The sequence below is a fragment of the Pelodiscus sinensis genome, chromosome 1 (genome assembly GCF_052426305.1).
Source record: "Pelodiscus sinensis isolate ZL-2025 chromosome 1, ASM5242630v1, whole genome shotgun sequence".
In the NCBI taxonomy this organism is placed as follows: domain Eukaryota; kingdom Metazoa; phylum Chordata; order Testudines; family Trionychidae; genus Pelodiscus; species Pelodiscus sinensis.
This window is the reverse complement of record NC_143052.1, coordinates 318,013,607-318,035,859: the sequence shown is the minus strand read 5'-3', so window position 1 is coordinate 318,035,859 and position 22,253 is coordinate 318,013,607. Positions and strand designations below refer to the sequence as shown.

Here is a 22,253-nt window from a genome sequence, read left to right as displayed (position 1 = left end):
TAAACCTCATCAGATTTCTTTTGGCCCAATCCTCCAATTTGTGTAAGTCACTCTGGACCCTATCTCTGCCCTCTAGCGTATTTTCCATTATTTTCCCAGGATGTCAAGCTAAACATCTTATAATTACACAGGTTACTCTGCCTACCATTTCTGAATAGTGACTCAATATTGGCACTACTCTAGTCTTCCGGAATTTCCCCAGTATCCCAAGATGTATTAAAAATTAACATCAGCTGTCCAGAAATTTCTTCAGCCAACTGTTTTAAGGGCCGTGCTATTTCCCAAGGCCTGCTGATTTTAGTGTGTATCCCTCGTAGATGATGTTTAACAGCCTCCTTAGTAACCAATGCACTGAGAAGTACTTCATCATCCACATGTGATATAAATACATCATTCTGATTTCTTCTAAATATTCAACAAAAATATTTATTGAATACGTCTCCCTTTTCTTCATCATTATTAACAGTTTTACCATCTCCATCTATGGTACAAGCTTATACCATGGACAGAAACTATTTAATTCCTAACATACTTTTTAAAAATAACTCATTTCCTTACCTTGTCAGCAATAGATTTTTCTCTAGTGTTTTTCACTTAATTGGCTGCATTTCTTAACTTCTAATTTATATATAATCTATTTCTCCTTCTTTCCTTTTATTATATATATATATATATATATATATTTTAAATGTCTAACTGCTGTCATCGTTTTGCTATTGAACCAAGATGTGGTTTTGGGCAAGGTTAGGTACTATCACTGTACGGCAGTGTTTCCCAATTTTATTTGGCTGAGGAACCCTTTTCAGCTTTTCAAAATTTCAAGGAACCCCTAGGTTTGTCAAGCAAAAAAAAAGGGGGGGGGGAGAGAGGAACCCACCAATTCATGACCCAAGACCCCCCCCCCCCATCTCCTTTCTGTGAGGCCTCATCCGCTCTGTTCCCCTCCTCTCCATCACTTGCTATACCCAGCCCTTATACTTGTCTCAACCTAGTGAGTGAGATGTGGGGTGGGAATGAGGGATTTGAGTGTGGGAAGGGGTGAGAAGTACAAGCTCTGGGAAGGAATTTGGATGCAGGAGAAAGGGCTGTTGACTCAGGGAGGGGGCTCTAGGCTGGGGAGCGCTGGGTTCAGGTGGAAGGTTGGGGTGCTGAGCAAGCCAGGGCTTGTGGATATGAGGGTGCAGGAGTTTGGGCTGGATATTTGAAGGACTCAGGGCAAGAAGTTTGTGAGCATGATGGGCTCAGGACACAGATTTGTGATGTGTGGATGGTGGAGGAATGTTGTGGAAGAAGACTGAGGATGTGGGGATGCAGGAGTGTGGGGATGTAAGAGGCTCAGGACGGGGGTTCCAGTGTATGATAGGCTCAGATTTGGGGTCAGGTGGTGCAGGAGTGTTATGATTTTGCAGTGAAATGGGGGTGTGGTCCCAATTGGGGGCTTGTTGGCCTGGCTTCATTTTTAAATAAAATATTATGTCAAACTCAAAAGGTTTTAGCATTGTCTTTATATGTGAGAGGGGTGAGGAACCTGTTTTGAGTCAAAGGTCACTGACCCACAGAAAAGTCAGTTGGGGTCACACAAGTGAGATGCAAAAAAATAAAAAAAAGCTCCTCCAAAAACCCCCAAGTCTCACTAATGTGGTCCCAAATGTGCTGGTGGGGGTAGGGGACAGAGTGCTAGTGGGTGTTGGGGAGAGGGTGCTGCTGGGTGGAAGGATGCTGGCTTAGGTGGCAGGGTGCTGGGGCAAGGTGCTTGGACAGGCAGGTGGCAGCATGCTGGGGTCAGGGACATGGTCCTGCTGGGCACTAGGGTGACTGGCAGGGTGTTGGGACAAGGAACAGGGTGCTGCTGGGTGCTAGCATGGATGGCAGGGTGCTGGGGCTGGGGCCAGGGCCAGGGCCAGGATGGTGCTGAGTCCTGGGGTGTGAGGCAAGGTGCTAGGGTGGATGGCAGGGCTGCCAAGGAGCAGGATAGGGATGGGGTGCAGGATCTGGGAGGGAGCTGGGGGGTGGAAGGGGACAAGGTCTGGGTAGGGTGCAGACCAGATAGGTAGGGTGCAGAAGCAGGCTGGATGTAGGGTGTCTGGCTACGAGGGAGGGTGCGAGGAGGGGACTTGGGTAGGAGTTGGACCTCCCTGATCTGGCACCCTCTAGACCTGACTGGTCCCAGATGAGGAATTTTTGGACCAGGGGAAGTCATTTCAGGGCTCCTGGTCCCCCCACTTCCCCACTAGGCTTCTTTGCACCTCTATCCCCTGCAACCGAACTAAGCTGCCCACCCCTGCTGGTTCCCTGCACTTCCCCTAAAACCATCCCTCACAATCCAAGGGAGTGCAGCACCAGTTCCCTGCAGCCCCTCACAGCCCAGCTGAGCTGCCCGTCTGTTCTGTATGCCCTCCCCCATCCACCTCAGCCCAGCTGAGCCCTGCACTGGTTCCCTGCATGCCTCCCCCACAGCACAGCTGATCCCCGTTTCCCTGCACCTCCTCCAAGCCCCACAAAACTGCTGAGCCAAGAGCCGATTCCCTGTCCCTTCCTCCCCTTGAGTCTAGCCCCAGTTCCTGGCACCTCCCTCCTCCTGAAGTCAAACTGAGCTCTGAGCTCCACACACACACACACACACTCCACCCCACAGCCCAGCCCAGCTCCCCAGACCTCCCCACTCTGCAACCCAGCTGAGCTCAATTTCCCTGCACCTTCCCCCAAACCATGTAGACTTGCTGAGCCAGTGCTGATTCCCTGCCCCTGCCTTCCTCCCTCGCCTTGGCTGTGTCTACACTGGCACGATCTTGCGCCTAAGCAGCCGCTCTTGCGCAAAAATATGCTGCCTGTCTACACTGGCCATGTGTTCTTGCGAAAGTACACTAACGTTCTCATGTATGAAATCAGGGCTTCTTCCGCAAGAACTACGATGCTCCCACTCAGGAATAAGCCCTTTTGAGAAACTATTCTTGCGCAAGAGGCCAGTGTAGATAGGCAACATGAATTTCTTGAGCAAGAAAGCCCTATGGTTAAAATGGCCATAGGCACTTTCTTGGACAAGAGAGTGTCCACACTGCCATAGATGCTCTTGTGCAAAAGCTCAGCTCGCACATGGAAGAGTGGATGTGTTCTTGCACAAGAAACAACCAGTGTAGACATAGCCTAAGAGTTTCCTCACATGAACAAAATGCATTTTGTGTTGTGCACCAGTATTGAGTTCATGTGGATTGTTTGGATGTGCCACCCAAGTTATTAATAAATATTTTTAAACCTCTACCTTTTCCCTCTGCTGCCATGTTAGCTCCCCTGGTGCCTGCTGCCCCCCGACTCCTCACCCTCCTCTGCTGTCCTGACTCCTGCTCTTCTCACTGTCCTTAGCCCTCCTGCAACCTGCCCCCCTCCACCAGCCATTCTCTCCTCCCTGTGCCCACTTCTCCAGTAGCCCCACTCTGATCATGTGAGCTACCCCTCCTCATCCCCTTTTCTAACACCTCCCTCTACAAACCTGCCCTGCGTCTCTCCTCTGATGGTGGTCCCCCCACTGGGCAGGTATCTGCCCAGAATCCCCTGGCACCTGCACCTTCTCTTACACCTGCACCCTCCTGGTGCCTCCCCCTTCCCTCACTTCCCCTGCCCCCTTTGCTCCATTTTTCCCTGATGCCCACCCCTCACCACTCTCTGCCCCCATTCCCCTCATGCCCCTCTGCCCTCTCACATGACTTGCTCCAACCCAGCCTTCCTCATGCCCACCCCTTCTTTCAAGCCTTCTCCCAGCACCTCCTCCTCCCCCCTCTAACCCCAATGCTCTTACCCTCTCCCCTCCCAGCATCACCCTGTCCCCCACCCACTGACACCTCCCCTCCTGCCCTTTTCCTCATTGTCTGTGCTTGGACCCCTGCCATTTGTCTCTCCTCCACCCCTGTCCATTTGATGCAGTGGTCCCCAACCACTGGAGGTTGCCAGCGCCAGGGGGTGTGGCCATTCGCCCGCCGGGCACCAGAGGGCGGGGACACTTGCGCAACCGGTGCCGGCGCCCCCCCGCCCAAGTGCCACGTGCCCGGCGCCTCCCCCCCAGAGCGCGGGCAGCCAATCTGCGGCGCTCCCGGGGCCGGCGCTCACCTTCAGGGAAGGTCACACACGGCAGGGACAGGTCCGGGGGAGAGACACTCTGGGGTTGGGCTGGAAGGACGCACGCGTGCACGGGGTCGGGACCAGCTCCATGCTGGCTAGCTGGCTCTCTCTTTCTTTTTCAGAGGGGGCGGGGGAGTGCTGGCTCCTCACGGAACCCCTTGTTTTGCTCCGTGGAACCCCAGGGTTCCGCGGAGCACCAATTGGGAAACACTGCTGTACGGTATCATTTTTACAAAATATTTAATTAGTAATACTAAAAGTATCTTTGGAATTCAGAACAGCTGCAAAGTAAGATGTATCTTACTCACGCTTCCAATCCTGCCTGCTCTTTTTCCAGAGGCTGAATTCGTTCCAAGACGTAGGAATACTGGACATTGGCCTTAACCCACGCTGCAAGTGGAGCAGCTGCAGTACTAGCTCGTTTAGCATTCTGAAAAGAAAAATCAACACAAATTATACTCTTTCTTTCCAAAAATAAGGAACTAATGTTTTAGAATTCTTTTCTATAACTATTGCTATCTTCATTTATTCAATTTAAGCTTTGAAAGCCATTAACCCATTAGGTTATCTTATTCTCTTTTGTTCATTTAGAGGTAAGGTTCTGACTATGAGAAGGTCATATGGATCAGGTTGAGGGTCTCAGATTCAGAGCTTCCTGGCTCCACCACAACCCTAATTTTTACCTGTGGCATAAGGTCCCTGAGGCCACTCGTTTACTACACCTCACTTTTCCTCATCTCATCTATGTCCCACTTCCAACAAATCCCCTTACACTAAGGATGGTTAGGCAGCTGGGGCAGAAGGCAGTAGAGAGTTCTATACCATATTTTCTCTCTATGTTTCTACTGATAGCCTTTTCCTATGGAGGTAGAATTCTCCACAGATTACCTCCTAAGGGTATGTCTAGACTAGGTCATTAATTCGAGCTAGGTAGGCAAATCAGGCAACTGGAGTTGAAAATGAAGCCCGGGATTTAAATATCCCGGGATTTATTTGCATGTTCCCACCCAGCCGCCATTTTTAAATCGCCCTTAGTTCGAACAAACTGTCTGCGGCTACAGGAGGCAGTTTAAAGTTAATCCGAACTAAGTCCTTAGTTCAGATTAACTGTTACACCTCATTCCACGAGGAGTAATAGTTAATCCAAACTAAGGACTTAGTTCGGATTAACTTTTAACTGCCTCCTGTAGTTCGTTCGAACTAAGGAGGATTTAAAAATGGCAGCCGGACGGGAACATGCAAATAAAGCCCGGGATATTTAAATCCCGGGCTTCATTTTCAACTCCAGTTGCCTGATTTGCCTACCTAGCTCGAATTAACGAGTTAGTGTAGACATACCCTAACAGTTTAATTCCGGTCTTCACTGTGTCCATAGTGGATAATGATCCTGGTGGACCACAGAAGCTAGTCCATTTTTTTTAATGAAATGCAAGAGAGAGTTACCTTTGGATCAAAAGATGTCTTGTTTTTAGACAGAAGTTCCTCTACACTTTCTCGTATTTCCTTTGGAATGTTACGTGCATCAAAGGTTGCAATGTCTTCTCTCACTCCCCTTTTGGCAAGGAAACTGCAAATAATTTCAAAAAAAATTATATGGTAAAGTACTGATAAAAAATGTTACTCAGTGTTCAGTAACTGGAGTTCAAGATGTGTTGTCCATAGACACATTTCACTGATGGTGTACTTGCACCTCATGTGTCAGAGATCAGTCTTTTTGGCCAGCAGGATCTTGAGAGAGCATATACATTCTTTAGTTCTCATGCTCTGCTACAAGGGCTGCCATGTCCAGACATTTGGGAGGTGGCCAAGAGGAGCCCACCACCCTGCTCATGAACGGGCTGAGCCAGTGCTGATAAGGTCACATCAAAGTGATCATGATTGCATGCATTTTGTCCCCCTTGATCTTTTCTAAGACCCTGCTGATGAGTGGTATTAGAGGAGATACATACATCATATTACCCAACCAGAACAGTAGAAAAGCATCAGAAAGGGAGCCTTTCCTTAGGCCCTGCCAAGAGCAAAAACAAGACACTTTCCATTTTGCCTGATGGCAAACAGATACACTTGGGGAGTCCCCACCCCTGGAATATTGCACAGGCCATATCCAGGTGGAGAAATCCCTACTGAGATTATCTGCCAAAGTATCCCTGATACAGTCAAGTGACAGGCTTCCAGATAGCTGTTGTGGTTGATGCAGAAGCCCCAAGTCAGACAGTCTCTTGACAGAGAGCCGATGAATGCACTCCTGCTTGCCTGTTCACGTAGAATATCAAGGCCATATTGTCTGTCAGGTCTCTTACCACTTTGCCTGACAGATGCAGCATGAAGATTCCACAGGCCAACCAGTCTGATCTGAGCTCTTTGACATTTATGTCTAACATCTTCTCAAAGGACCACATTCCTTTCTATCCCAGAAGACTTTCAAATCTGCACTTGAAAGGGAATCCACTGAACTGTCATTCATGCTAAAATTCGACACTCTCCGCGGGGGGCTCAACAAAGACAACAACTACCTTACCAATTACAAAGATAGCTTCCACAATTATCACCTCTAATACCATTAGCTCACAGACATTTACCTTCCTTCCCTCCGCCCTGCATCCCCCTTCTGTTCTGAAATGTGATTTGTCCTTTTCATATGTGTTCATTTTTTTTAATTGTATCCTTTGGTATATATGGTTGTGACTACTTTCTTCCACTATTTGATCTGAGGAAGTGGGTCTGGCCCACGAAAGCTCATCATCTAATAAACCATCTTGTTAGTCTTTAAAGTGCTACATTGTCCTGCATTTTGCTTCAACTACCCCAGACTAACAGGGCTACATTTCTATCACATCTAATAAACCATCTTGTTAGTCTTTAAAGTGCTACATAGTCCTGTATTTTGTTTCAGCTACACCAGACTAACACGGCTACATTTCTATCACTATTTTCCATTTTACATTACTGCATTAATACCTTAAATAAAACCCTCAACTTACCTCTTCATGCTCACCCATGATGTATCAAAAATCCCCATCAGTCGTAAAACACCTTCTAGTATATCTCTAATGATGTCAGGCGGCATACGTAGCGACCGGATTTCTGACAAAGATTCTGGCTTTATATTTCCAACTGCTAATTTAGCTTCATTAACAAGTGGCTACAAAAAATAAAAATAATTGTTATATCAACAGGCAATAACATAACATTTATGTCCTCTCAGTTTTCACAGAATTTGGCTTTATATTTCATTTTAAGCCTTTTATTTTCCTCGCTACATCAAAATTATCTTTTACATTTTTATGAGCTTCTCAAAATGTAATGTTAAGAAGGTGAAATAAGAAGATATTTACTTATGGCAAGAATTTATTTTTATGTTACACTTTACATTATAATCTTAATTCTTATTCAGCAGAGTCATCCAAAATATTGTAAAATTATTAATGCTAAAACAATTTATTCATGTTTTTTATCCTCATTTGCTGTTGGATACTTCAGTTTTATAAAGACTACAAAGTAAAACTTATTAAGGCCAAATTAAGGCTGTCTTTATGTAGATATATGGAAGTGGAGGGAGCACAAAAAGCTTTCTCTTCATATGTAACTGCATCCAAGGCTAAGTATTCTCTCCTACTCCACATCCCAAGTGATATAACCTTAAAATACTTTTTATAGCATACAGTCTTAAAGTACAATAATAAAATATTTTCATTAAGCATTAAGAATTAATTGCAAAATAATGTTCCATCCATATATCTTTGCTCTTTAAATTAACTACGCCAACTCTCTGGTGTTATCGCCTCAAGGGGATGATATATTTGGATCTTTTCAAGACAATAATAATTCAGAAGTATTCAGTCATAGCTGTAGACTTTTATGAAAAATAAATTGTTACTCCCACCATGCAGTAAATGTGGTTCTTCAAGATGTGTGTCCCTAGGAGTACTTCACTCTAAGTGCATCCTGTGCCATTATTTAGATATTTCTCATAGCAGTATCCATTCAGCTCTTGCACATATTAATCAGTCCCATGACCCATCCTGTTGTTATACAGCATTGCGTGGATGAACCTACCTCAGTTCTTTCTCTGCTGCAAAATTCAACAGCTAAGACATCCGTAGCAGAGAAGGAGAAAAGAGTGTGGAATACCCATAGAGACACAGATCTCAAAAAAGCACTGTTACTGCTGTGCGATTAACCATGTAGTCTTCTTCAGGAAGCATCCCTATGGGTGCTCTACTACACGTGATTACCAACCAGTACCCTCTAAGGCAGAGGAGGTTTCAGAGTCAAGTCCAGTATGGAAGAAAGTACAGCCAAACCCAACACAGTATCAGAAGCAGAGTCATGAGTTACAGTATAATGTTTGATGAATGTATAGATGGTCAAATAGCAGCTTTACAGATATCAATCATGGAAATGTTCAAGTAGAAGAACTGGCACTATATTGCAGTATGAATGCATATATTTGAAGGTGGCTGAATATTGGGTACGTCTAGACTACCGGGTTTTGTCGACAGAAGTTTTGTCGACAGTATCTGTCGACAAAACTTCTGTCGACAAAGAGCGTCCAGACACATTGAGTTCTGTCGACAAAGCAAGTTGCTTTGTCGACAGAACCCTGTAGTCTAGACGCAACCCTACAGGCAATAACACCTTCTGTCAACAGAACTCTGTCAACAGAAGGTGTTATGCCTCGTAAAATGAGGTATACCAGTGTCGACAACACTGCTGAGTTCTGTCGACGTTATGTCGACAGAACTCAGCGGTAGTGTAGACGCTGGTATAGTTTTGTCGAGAAAAATCCACTTTTGTCGACAAAACTCAGTAGTCTAGACACACCCATTGTGAGATTTATAACAAGAGTTAATGCATCCTGATAGCCACTTCAAGAAACCTATGGTTGGAGACCACTAACCCTTTGAATCTATTTGCTGGCAAGGGAAAAAAACTAGAAGTCTTTCCCAAGGGCTTCATCCTATCCAAATAGAAGACCAGGGCTCTACTAACATCAAGGCTTAGCAGCAGACAGTGTCCCCTCTAAGCTGCACAGCAGCATAGCTTAACAGGTGATTAATTAGCCCTGCCCACTCAGAAACCCAGGGCTCCCTGCACAGAGCTGACTGACTGGGTGGAGCTATGCTGCTGTGCTGTCACTCAGCTTAGAGGGAACTCTAGCAGCAGTGCCTTCTGGTTATCTAGATCGGTAGTTCCCAACCACTGCTATACAAGCGGGTGGCGTACCTCTGCCTGCCAAGCTGCAGCACATTGCCAAGCCATGCCCCCAGGTTTTAATTAGCCTCGCCTGCTGGGGGTCACCTTCATCAGGAGCAGGGTGAGTGGGGCGGCAGGCAACCAGGTGTGCTGCGGCTGGAACCAGTGCTGCAGGGAGGCTGTCCCTATTGCGGCAGCCTCACCGTGGCCCCGGTTCCAGCTCTGGCAGCCCAGCTGGTGAGGCCACGTGGAAAATGGATGCGATGCTGAGGGGGCTGCTGGGGCCTGCTCCAGCACAGAGGCTGGGACCAGTCGTGGCCGCGTGGCCATAGCGAGGGCCAGACCTGCTCTGGCAGCCAGGGCTGGTACCTACCACGGCCACATGGTGGGGAGGTTGAGAACTGCCACAGTCATGTGACGGAAGGGGCAGGGACTGCTTTGGCAGCCAGGTCCTGCTCCAGTGTCCGGGGCCTGCCATGGCTGCATAGTGGAGGAGTCAGGGCCTGCTCTAGCAGGGGTGGCTGGTAGACACTGGGACCTGTCGTGGTGGATGTTGGGGAGGCTGGGATCTGTCACAGCGTCATGGTGGGCAGGGGCTGGAAATTGCTCCAGCGGCCAAGGCCAGGACCTGCCACCGCCACGTGGTGGGAGGGGGAGGCAGGGCCTGCTCCGGTGGCCGGGAACAGGACCTATCGTGGCCACATAGCAGAGAGGCCAGGACTTACCACAGCCGCGTGGTCATGGGGAGGGCCCTGCTCCAGAGGCCAGGGCCTGCCTCATGGCAGGGGGGCTGGGACCTGTTGCAGACATGTGGTGGAGGGGCTACGGCCTGCTCCAGAGTGGGGGCTGGGACTGGACGCAGCTGTGTGGTGGAGGGGCCAGGGTTTGCTTCAATGGGGGGGGGGGGCATGTGGCATGGGACCATGTAGCATGGGACCAGGTACTGCTCCACCTGGCGGGTAGCTGCTCTGGAGGCCGGGGCTGAATAACATAATATGGTGGAGGGGATGCATGAGTCAGGGTTGGAGTGTATGAGGGGCCTGGGGCTGGGGTACATATTTTAGCAAACTGGAAACATTTTATTTGTATATCTGCATATTCATTATTTGCATAATGTTGCTGGTCCGCCAAAAGTTTGTGAATGGGTTTGTCGGTCCCCAGTATAAAAAAAGTTGGGAACCAGTGATCTAGATGCAGTCTGGGGTGGAAGACAGGCAAGTGAATGGGCCAACTGATATGAAACTCAAAAGAAACCTCTGGTAAAAACTTAGGGTGGGTCCACAGCCTGAACTTGTCCTTAAAAATACTGTGAAAGTGGGTTATGACATCAGGACCCCCTTCTGGGTAATGTGCAATTTCCCAAGGAAACAGATATCTACTACTGACCGAGATCGCATCTCACCATGACAAACAATGTTTAAAGCTGATGGAACAGGACATAACTCCCTCATAAAAAGCCACTAACTAGCTAGCAGCTATCTAAAGATAAGGCAAGAGAATATAAAACAAAAGATTAAAAGCTATATTTCTACTATTTACTAACTATAGAAACTAACGCTAATATCACGGCTAGCTATTTATTAGAGAATAGGCCAACACAACACTGCAAGAGCTCTGTCTTGGGCAATGCAGTTGAGAAGGAACTGAGGGAACTCCTCCATGAAGTATTATATCAGAATGGCACAAAGCACAAGAATGACTAACATGGATGCATGGGCTGAAAAGATGCTTTTATGCAAAATCTCTGATCAAAGGCAGAGCAGGCATGAGCACATCTACCATTAAGTACCCAGAAGAACAGTAAGTTTTGTTGCTTTTTAATTCTTTTAGCACTGAAGACCAAAAGCAGTTACAGGTTGGACCTCCCTGGTCCGGCATCCTCGGGACCAGAGCCATCCCGGACCAGGGAGTGTGCCAAACCAGGGGAGGTCAATGTTCCACTGCTGGCCGTCCCGCTGCCAGCTCCTCTCCCTGGGGCTCTAAAGGCTTGGGCTCCCTGCCCTGTCACTGCCCTACTAAGACTGACCTGGTCGAGGCTCCCTACCCATTGCCACCAGGGGTTCCCTCATCCAGGGCCACCCACTTGCCGCTAGCCTGTTCAGCCATTGCTGGCCCCAGTACCTCCGGGGGTTCCTCAGGGTTTCCTGGTCCCAAAGGCTACCTGGCTGCTGCTTGCCCTACTGCTGTGGTCCAGCTCCTCTGCTGCTGGGGAGTGGGGGGTCCAGCCAGAGCAGAGGCTCCCAGGAGCTGGAACCGGGTATTTCTCTGGGTTCCCCAGCCGGGACCACTTGTTTGCCAGACCCCACTGATGCCAGGGGTTTCCCAGCCCTAGCAGAGGCTCTCAGGAGCTATCTGGCCTGACTAATACTGGGGTTCCCCTGCCCTAACCACTGCTGGCCCAGCCGGGACTTTGCAGACTCTGCTCTCCCAGGGATCTTTGGTCCAGCAAAATCCATGGGCTTGCCAGACCACAGATGTTGCTGAATCAGAGTGTCTTAGATTTTTTTTTCAAATCCTGCAGATCAGAAAGCAGTCAAAGTCAAATAGGATCAGCTTTATCAATTCACTTTCCTTATCATTTCTCACCTGAACCTCTTTTAGTTCATCATCAATTTTTCTTTTTCTTTCTTCAATTTTTAAAACTTCTTCTGCTATCTTGTGTTTAATTTTTTCCATTTCTGTTTTTTGTTCACTGGCATCCTATAAGAAGATAGATTATTTATGAGGCATCTCACTCTGTTTTCCAAGCTTGATTATTTGGCATTATTATATTTTGATACTCATGTCTCTTTAAATCTTCTTTTTAATTTTAAAATCACTTTAATTTTTATAGTATATTTCATCCTAAAATATTTAAAAAAGACTTGACACTGAATTACTTTTTATAGCCCTGACTCAGGAAGGTACTTAAGCATGTTTAAATGTAAATATGTTTAATTCTCACTGACTTCAGCATGAACTTAACTGTGTGTCCTGGAAACAGAAACACTTGTGTAAATTGAAGCCTATGTAAGCTAATAAACATATTTCTTCAACAGGCATCTAAGGAAGAAAGGAAAGACTATTATTATTCTGCATATTTTTAAATGTTTGGGAAACACTCAGATATTATCATTTGGGAAGACATAAAAATAAACATGTGAGGCTAAATTAAGAAGTGTGTTCTGTAATCTGGACATAATGTTCAATTTGGATCTGTCTCTAGGTCTTCACATCCAGGATATGTCTAAATTATACCAATTCTTTCTGCATAACAACTCTAGGATAAGGATTTCCCATGCATCTGGGCTGTGTCTAGACTGGCAAGTTTTTCTGCAAAATCATCTGCTTTTGCGGAAAAACTTGACAGCTGTCTACACTGGCCACTTGAATTTCCGCAAAAACACTGACGATCTCATGTAAGATTGTCAGTGCTTTTGTGGAAATACTGTGCTGCTCCCGTTCGGGCAAAAGTCTTTTTCCGAAAGACTTTTGCGCAAAAGGGCCAGTGTAGACTGCAGAGATTTCTTTTTCGCAAAAAAGCCCCAATCACGAAAATGGCGATCGGGGCTTTTTTGCGGAAAAGCGCATCTAGATTGGCCACGGACGCTTTTCTGCAAAAAGTGCTTTTGCGGAAAAGCATCCTACCAATCTAGACGCACTTTTCCGAAAATGCTTTTAATGGAAAACTTTTCCCAAAGAACTAAAACTCTCACCCATGCTCTTACCTTACATCTCAATTATTGTGACATCCATTTTCTAGCCTTGACAAATGCAATCTTGCCCTGCAAATGTTCATTCAGAATGTTGCTGCAAAGATTATTTTCATAATCTGATGCTTTGACCATGTCACTTCTCTCTTTGTATCCCTCCATTGGCTATCACTTCTCTACCACAGTAAACATAAACCACTTGTCTTCACATTCAAAGTTCTTCACAGCACATTCCCACCATGCCTATAATTCTCCATTCTCAACTGGAATGGGTTATGCCATCAGACCCTCTTCTGGGAAATGAGCAATTTCCCAAGGAAATTCTCTTTTACCTCCTTGTTCAATTTCAAACAAATATCCTTGCGTATTCTCCCATGCTGGCCCCCGTGCTTAGGTGGAACTCCCCATAAACATCTGCAAATCTACCCCACTATCCTCCTTCAAATCCCCCCCTTGAAAAATATTTATTTTCCCTGATGTCTATTAAAAAAATGTACAATGTTTTGACTGCTTGTGCTGTGTAGGGATGTGAGCGACTCATCAACTAGTCGCTTCCCCCCTCCTTGCTTCCTCTATCAGAGAAGTGCAGTAGGGGGGACTGGGTATGGCTCAGGAATCAGCTGTCCCAGCTCATACCTATCCTCCCCCTGCTGCACTTCAGCCTTTTAAACGTATTAAGAACCTAGCAGCTCTTAATACATTTAAAAGGCAGAGCCACAGCAGGGTTAGTTCCCACACCAGGGAACTAACCCTCCTAGGGCTCTGCAGTTCTTCTCCCCCTCCCCCCCCCCCCCCGATCAGCTACCTAACTAATCGATGGAAATTCCATTGATTAGTCGATTAGCTGATTAAATGCAATTTAACATTCCTAGTGCTTTGCCAACTGCTTAACATGCTGACCAACACTGTCTCATTTTTTCCTAAATTCCCTTATCTTTCTATTGATATCTGTTGTTTCATATTTAGAATATAAACTCGGTAAGACATTGTCTTTTTGTTCTGTGTTAGTGTAGCACCTAGAACAATGGGATCCTTAATGCATGCACAGGGGCTCCTAGGCATTATAGTAATACTACTACTATTTTATATTAAGAACAATATCATAGCCAATTATTTAAGAGGTGTTCAACACACATAACTCTCAATGAAGTTAATGGGATTTGATAGTGCTTAGCACTTTTGAACAACAGGCCAATAATGTGTAATACATGTACCCACAAGTAGCAACAATAAAAGTGATAGCATGGGTTAATATGTAGGCCACATTTTGGGATGGGTGACTGAGCATGGAGAACAGGGCATAGGCCAAGAAGAAGAAAGGGAAAGTAGTGATCTGAAAGAGTTAGGGTAAATTGTAATAAACAAATGGTTCAAAATTCTGGAAACTCCATGGAAGAATAATCTACTCTATTATTCCATGGAGAAAACGAATGAAAACCAAAGAGAGTTGACACTCAACTAGAGAACAGATAATCAAGGATAGATCCACAAAGGAGGAGATCACTTGGTGAGGCTGAGGTTATTCAGGAAGCATAAGAAATGAGAGGTCAGAGGTTCATGAGGATTGTGAACATAGATGTTCATAACTCCAGTTATGGTTATGACTGAAAAGAGAAATTCATGAAATGTAAGTGAAATATTGTTAACATATTAAGTGATAGCATGATTCCAAGAAGTGAGGCTCTTATACCCTGAAGATAAAGTAAAAGCAGAAAATAGTAGCTGCACAAAAGCTTCAGAAATGAAGGATGTCCATTATAACATTTAAATTGATAGTATTTGCATATATAGACAGATAGGTCACTAACACATTTTAATGATATAGCATTAAATCATCCAGGACTAGGTAGGGCATTTTATGCAATGCAAATGTAAATATATCATAATTAATTTAAAAAAAGACGTCATAACCTTAGTCACATGTCAAAATCATGGCATCTTGTGAGTATATATTAGAGCTAAATTGGCTCCTTTTCAAATTTCTGTAATATATCAGAAGGCCCTCATTCTTCTGTAGTGCTTCAACAGTAATATGTTAACGTCAGAGCTATCAGTCCTGTTAGCACAGCTTTGAAATTACTGAGCATAGCATGTTTCACTGCTTTGGTTTCCAAATTATTTTAGCTATTAGGCATGCATTAGGTGGAGTACTGTAAATAAGACATAAGAAGTAATTATTCCACTTAATCCACACTGATTAGGATTCAACTGGAGTATAACATTGCGTTCTGGGCGCCACAAACTGGAGAAAGTCAAGAGAAGAGCAACAAACATGATTAAAGGTCTAGAAAACATGATCTATAAGTGAAGATTTTTTTAAAAAAGGGGGGTTGTGTAGTCTGGAGAAGAGTAAGAAGACACATGAAATTGCTTTTAGAAAAAAAAAAGGAGAAAAATTGTTCTCATTCACCTTTGAAGATAGGGGGAAAATTGCAACAAGTGCTGTTTAGGTAGGAGAGAGTAGTTAAGCACTGGAATAGATTGCCCAGGGATGTTGTGGAATTTCCATCATTGAAGATTTTTAAGATCAGATTAGACAAGCACCTGTGAGTGATGTTCTAGATAATATTTAGTCCTGCCTTGAATGCATGGAGAGAGGGGACAGACTAAAAGACCTCTTGATTCTATGCCCTACAAGCATACAAGGGGATTTATGGATAGGGTAACAGCCAAGAACTTTCAAATATAATCCAGCTTCCATCAGTCTTCCAGCTGTCCTGGTGAACACTGGGTAAGAGTTATCTTTGCTACAGGGAACCAACACACCTAGGTAATTCATCATCCTGGCTAACATTCAATTACATCTACATCATATAAATACAGATTACATAAAAGCCTCAGAAGACTTGCTAAAGATTCCCTCAAATGTTCATGTTTCACAGATTTGATAGCATAAACATAATATATGCAGCTGTATGGCACTGCAAGCCAAGGGTATTGTTTGCTTGTTTGTTTTTTTAAGGATGCAGCCACCAGGTATACAGTACATAGGAAATCTGTTCTCTTAAACCTCACTTACAGATGGAAATGTTATTAGCACATGACCTGCTCTCATTGAAAACAAACACAAAACTCTCTGATGCCAATCAGAGTAGGATTGCCCCCATGATGGCTTATCTTCTGTTTAAGATATTCAAAATCACATTTATATCAAATACCAATATCCACTTTTCACTCAAATTGGAAAACCTGCATTTAACTACAGAAATGTCACTAAATAAAATGGCTTCTCAAAAAAAAAAAAAAAAAAAAAAACCCTACCACCTCTGAACCAAGGGCTAGCAGTTCAAAAACTGACATAAAAAATAAATTTGTCTACTTAAAATTAGAATCTCAGGAAAACCTACTTTCGGCTTGATGCAAAAAATGCCACAGACGCTATTTACAGAACTTAGCACTTAAAATCCATAGATAAAGTACAAGATCTGATTTTTTTTTAATTCATTTTTTTTTGACCAACTCTATAAAGTAGAACAATTAGATTCAGAAAGATCTGGAGGACCTTTCACTTTGAACTGCAATAGTATGTACCAATCTGCTATGGAAATAAGACTTTTCTCCTCCCCTCCCCTGCTTGGTCGACCTACACATTAATTAAATTCCCTTATAATGTTTTGTTTCAATGTTAATCTGTTCAGGCTTCAAAGATGCATGTAACATCTAACTTTCAAATATTTACAGGTTTTTCAGTCCTCAATATGCAACTCCAAGCATGGGAATCTGTGCAGACCATTTCACGTAGGAGAAAAAAAGGGAGAAGGGATTTTTTTTAGATTATTTTGTATCAATATTACCTGCATAGACACTGTAATTTCTTGCAGTGCAGCATCAGCTTCATCTTGCTTAGTTTTGAGTAATATGCTTTGTTCTCCAGCTTTTCTGTTAAGTTCATCTACTAGGGCTTTAGCTTCATTCAGCTTAGACACTCCTGCCTACAAATATATGTATATATATATGGTTAGCAACAATTAGTAAATGAAGATCTTTTAACCAAAGAGTATGTTTGGTACAGACAGCCTTGACATAACCAAAAAGTGACCTATTTTGACAATGGTGCTGGAAAAATTATTATAGTGGGAGTACTGCTGATGAAAACCATATATTTGGTATTTGATCAGCACCGCTAATATCCCTTAATTTTTCAAGGTAGATTAGCATTAGGAGCCTCAACAGTTTATTTTCATTATAGTGAAAACCTATAATGTACATTTCAAAGGTATTAAACTTTTGCTATTTTGACTTTAGCTACACAATTGGCATAGCTGAAGTTGCGTAGCTTAATTCGACTATTGCCCGGCAGTGTAGATGTGCCCTAGGAGAAACAGAATACGTAGAGCAGGACCTGATCAAGAGAGTGGAGAGAAAAGGGAAACAGAATATATACGTGGGTAACAGCTGTCATGTGAAGAAAAGGAATTTGAATTTAATGCAGAACATGAGAAGTTATACCTAAATCTCAAGATTATGGTAACATAAGCAAAGCTGCACAAGAGGCTGAGGATTTCAACAATGGGAGATGGTAGACTAGAGGGGTGAAAGAATCAGGCAAAATAGGAAATTGCAGTATTCCAGGCAATAATAGATTACTAAGACCTGGATAAGGACAATAAGTGGTACAGATAAAAAAGATAGGGATGAACTATAGCAGTGGCCTCTAAACCATGAGGCACACACTGTTAGGGAACACTTGGGGGGCAATCCAGGGCCTGGGTGGGAAGAATGGAGGGAGCTCCACACCTAGTCCTGCCCCAGTTTCAGCTCCACTCCTGTCCTAAATTCCCATCCCTCAGATCCATTGGGAGCTCCATTCCTGGCTCCAGCCCTGGGGGAGAATGGACAGATTCTATTATGGGTGAGACGGTATGACAAAAAAGTTTGGACTACTGGTTTACGGAAATATAAAGAAAGAAATTACAGAAGTGGATCAGAAGGTTGTTCTACCATTCCACTTTCTCGGGGGACAATATGATAGGGTATGTCTACACTATAGCTTTATTTCAAAATATCTTATTTCAAAATAGTTAATTCAAAAAAAGTTATTTTGAAATAACGCGTCTATACACAAAATGCATTTCGAAATAGAATTTTGCTATTTCGAAATACCACGTCCACACTGAGTGGACACTGATTTGGAGTTAAGGCCGGCCGGAACCAGGTCAGGGTTAGGGCATCAGGTAAGGAGTGTCTTTGTGTGGCTGTTGTCTGAGGCATCTGAGGCCTGTGCTTAAAGGGACACCCCCTCCCCTCCCCGGGCAGCCAGTTCTCAGGTGCCCCTGCTTGTTTGCCTGCCTTCCACTTACCCCTCTCTAGCCCCCCTTTCTGATGTCAAATAAAAGACACGTATTTTCAAAAATATAAACTCTCTTTATTTAACAAAACTGGGGGTGGGGGATGAAACTCTGGGGAGACTTGGGAAAGGTGGCAGGAGAGGGGAGAAGAGAGGGTGGGAGAGGGGAGGGGTAAAACTGGGAGGAGGGAGCTGGAAGGGGGAAGCAAGGGGAAGAAGGGGGAGGGGAAGATCAGGATGGGGGTCTCGCCGGGCCAAATGTCTCTCAGCACGGAGGGTGCGGGGGCCTCGGCATCCCTGGGTGGATGGGGAGGAGGGTGTGGAGGTTGAGGAGGGAGAGGTTGGAAGGGGAGAAGGAATGGGAGGAGAAGCAGGAGCTGAGGCGGCAGCAGGTGCTGGAGCGGCATGAGGCAGCACGCTCTACACCAGGGTCTGCAGATGGGCACAGATGGCACGACCCTGGGCAAGCAGCTCCTGCCGGAACTCCTGGTCGTCCTGCACCTTCTGCTCCATGGTGCGGTGCAGGGCTCACAGGGCCCCCAGCTGCTGGTCTCGGTACCCCTGCAGTGTTGCGGTGGACCTCCTGAGCTCTCGGGTGTGGGAGGATGTCCCAGGCGGGGTGGTGCGCCCTGCACGTGCAGCTGATGTGGCTGTGGAGAAAGAGGAGAAGTGGTCAGTTCTCCCTGGGGACATAGTGGGTGAAGCCTAGCCCCCCTCTGCGAGGTGAGGATGACCGTGTATTGCACCGTCAGAGCCACTGTGCTTGCACAGAGGCCCTGGTCAGAATGTCTGGCTATCCCTGGGAGTGGGAGCTGACCCGAGACCGCACCCATGCCCCGTTTTGTGTATAGTGCGGCCGACGTGGCAGGGAGATGTCCCCTGCCTCTGTGTAGAGGGAGCTTGTGAAGGGAGGGCATACTGCTGTGTCCCACCCCAGAGTCAGGAGCATGTCAGGTCTCTTCACCCACGCATGTGGCTATCAGGCCACGGCCCCTGTGTGTCACTCAGCTGGAGCCACCTGCCCAGGGATGGCACGGCATGTGCTTGCACATGCACAGGTTGCTGTGTGATCCATGGTAAGCAAGGCCTACGCACACGGTCTCTGGTTTCCCTCCCCGCCCGCCTGTCCCCTCCTCCCCCAGGAAAGGGACAGTGATGGCACTCACCTGGTATGGCCTCCCTTGATGACCCTGGTGACTCGGCTGCTGGGACAGCTATGGGGTCCTGTTGGCGTGGCACACTCTGTGGCGGCTCCTGCGGCTCCACTTCCACGCCCTGGTCAGGGCCCTCCGCTCCCGGCTTGCTGCCCCCCGGGGTGGCATGGACCGTCCCACCCCCATGATGCAGTCCAGGGTGTCAAAATAGGGGCAGGTGTCTGCCCATGTTGAGGAGCTGCCCTGAGTGGCCCTGGCATATGCCTGCCACAGCTCTTTAATTTTCATGCGCACCTGCTCTCAGGTGCGCATGTGGCCTTTGGTGGCCATGATGGCAGCTATGCAGCCGTACACAGTGGCGTTCCTCCATCTAGTGCGGTGATCATTGACATTGGAGGCCTCCCCCCAAACCTCAATGAGGTCCATGATCTCCGCACTAGTCCAGGAAGGTGCCCGCTGTCTCCGGCCTCTGGCTGGCTACTGGGAGCTGGGGAACTGGGCGGGGGACTACTGGCTGACTCTGGCTGCCCGGCTCATTGTGCGGCCACTGGGTCAGAGGCAGCAACTGCTGGCAGACCTGGCTCGGAGGGTTTTTTAATTTTATTGCACATTAATTACATAAATTGGATCTGATTCTGCTCCCATAGAAGCCAACAGTAAAATTTCCAATAACCTCCATGGGAACAGAATCAGACTCAAAGGAAGGTAATGGACTGAAGGTATAATCAGAAAAATTCACTTGCAAGCAGCCTGTAACTTAAATAAGAAACCTCATCGTAGGATGAGAATAAATGAAAGAATAAATGAATAGTTGGCCTAAATTTAGTTAATAACATTTTCAATTTACAGTTAGTGGCCAGTAGAGTAAAAGCACCAATCAGAAAATAAATGAAGTCCCTGGAAATAGTGTTACTTTTAGCAATGGAAGGTTGGAGGGTTCAAAAGTAACTAACAAAAGAGATGCAGTAATAAGACAAAGGGAAATTATCTCAGAAAGTACAAACCCAAATCTTCCCTCAGTTAGGCTCTACAAGCAAGGATGGGGGCAAAGGAGAAGATAAGACAAGGCTTTGGAAGAAGGCAAGCAGCAAAGAGAAATTGCTTCAAATTAGATTTTTGCTAATGGCGGCAAATTAGGTGAAGATTATAAAGAAGGTCATGAATCTAGAGATCTTTGTCAGATCCCACCTGATCATGCTGGAGCACACCAAAGTGAGATGATCATTCCTAGGTCTGGCTTATTTGTAAGCCATGCTTATAAATATTATTGCTTATTGTTAGGCTATTGGGATACATTTAGAGCAACTGCAAAAATATCATATGGCCCTTGGATTTAATCAAGAAATTTATGGTTATATAACCATTTGATGGTTTCTCATAAAATATTAATAATAATCCCAACACTCATGATCAGGAAAGCTGTGCAAAATAAACAAGTTGCATTCCCTATACGAAACATGCATGAACTGTCAAATATCCAGGTAGTCAGAAACTGACAGATTTGAAAAACCAAAGCCACTGTTAAACAGTTACAGATCATGAGCTTTTGATTATGGTACAGTGCATTCAGATAATGTCAACAGGAAAAAAATATCAATTGTCATCCATGTAGATAATATTTTATTGTTTTGTGTAAATACACACATACACACTCACTTAAAATTAAACGCTGAACTAAAATAAAAAGGAGTAATTATTGTTGCTGATTACTTTAACTATAGCTCTCCCTGCTGCAGTCACAGTGCCCATATGCAGTATATATCTGTCAGAATAGGGCTTCTGCTTCCACACCCTCTCTCACTCATACACACAAAACTATTCTATCTAGAAACTAACTCTATACATTGGAAGTGCTGGCACATATGTTTTCCCTTTTGGAAGGAACGTTTTCTTTGCAGCAGTTGCGAAAAATAGGAGTGTAATGAGGGAAACTCCCTACCTCTGACGTTATCTGGGAGAGAAGAGTGGGGATCACTGTACTAGAACTACTTGTGCCCTCACCTCAAACCAGAGATGTTGTATGAGAGCATGCACAAAGGGAATGGTATCATAGGCTAGCCAACTGAGCCACAGCACATGCTGCCAGTCACACATGCACAATATATGATAATAGAGAGGTAGAGCTACTGTCACACTATCAAGTATAACAATCAATTAAAAATATGGATATATTTTGACAACTCATATGTAGAAAAAGTTATACCTGCAAATGGCTTTGCCTTTTTAACAGCTCTGTTCTTTTCTTGCTATTGATAGCACTATATACACGTAGGAAAGTCATATATCTATTTGGAGTTGCTCCATATGCTTTACAGGATTCATGGATTACCAAAAAAGACTTCAAAAAATCAGAATCACCTACACAGAAAATACATTATTTAGAAAACATCTTTGTCATGCCTACTATATACTTTAAATGCAGAACCATGGTAGTGTTAGCTCCCAGATGCATCACAACCCAGGACTGAGCTAGGCTGCTGGCCAGCGTGCTAAAAAATGTACTGGCAAGGGGGGAGAGGAAAATGCATGTAATCTATAGCCGTGTTTCTGAAAGTATACCACAGAAACACTTTCAGAAACACTTTAACTAGCTGCACCAGTTTGTTTACGTACCGGCGCCGCAGCCACGGAGCCTCATGGCTTCCATTAGCTCCATTTCGTCCTTTGCAGCCAAGGGGAGCCACGGGAAGTGGTGGCCCAGCCCATGCCACTTCCCACGGGTCCCCTTGGCTGCAAAGGACAAAACAGAGCCAGTGGGCGCTGCGAGGCTCTGTGGCCACGGCACCGGTACATAAACAAACTGGGGCAGCT

At 45.3% G+C, this 22,253-nt stretch overlaps 1 protein-coding gene across 2 annotated transcripts in view; it reads right to left on the bottom strand.

The window, feature by feature from the left end:
- The window catches only part of DYNC2H1 (dynein cytoplasmic 2 heavy chain 1), a 328,959-nt gene that overhangs the window by 176,433 nt on the left and 130,273 nt on the right, over positions 1-22,253 (bottom strand). Inside the window, exons 54-59 of one of the 2 annotated variants that reach the window (XM_089775659.1) lie at positions 21,646-21,800; positions 16,796-16,933; positions 11,896-12,009; positions 7,095-7,255; positions 5,557-5,680; positions 4,422-4,543 (exon numbers count right to left, since the gene is read on the bottom strand). In XM_089775659.1, the coding sequence (XP_089631785.1) occupies positions 4,422-4,543; positions 5,557-5,680; positions 7,095-7,255; positions 11,896-12,009; positions 16,796-16,933; positions 21,646-21,800 (814 nt within the window). The remainder of the gene's footprint in view (positions 1-4,421; positions 4,544-5,556; positions 5,681-7,094; positions 7,256-11,895; positions 12,010-16,795; positions 16,934-21,645; positions 21,801-22,253) is intronic. The other variant, XM_089775660.1, reaches the window with a different exon arrangement.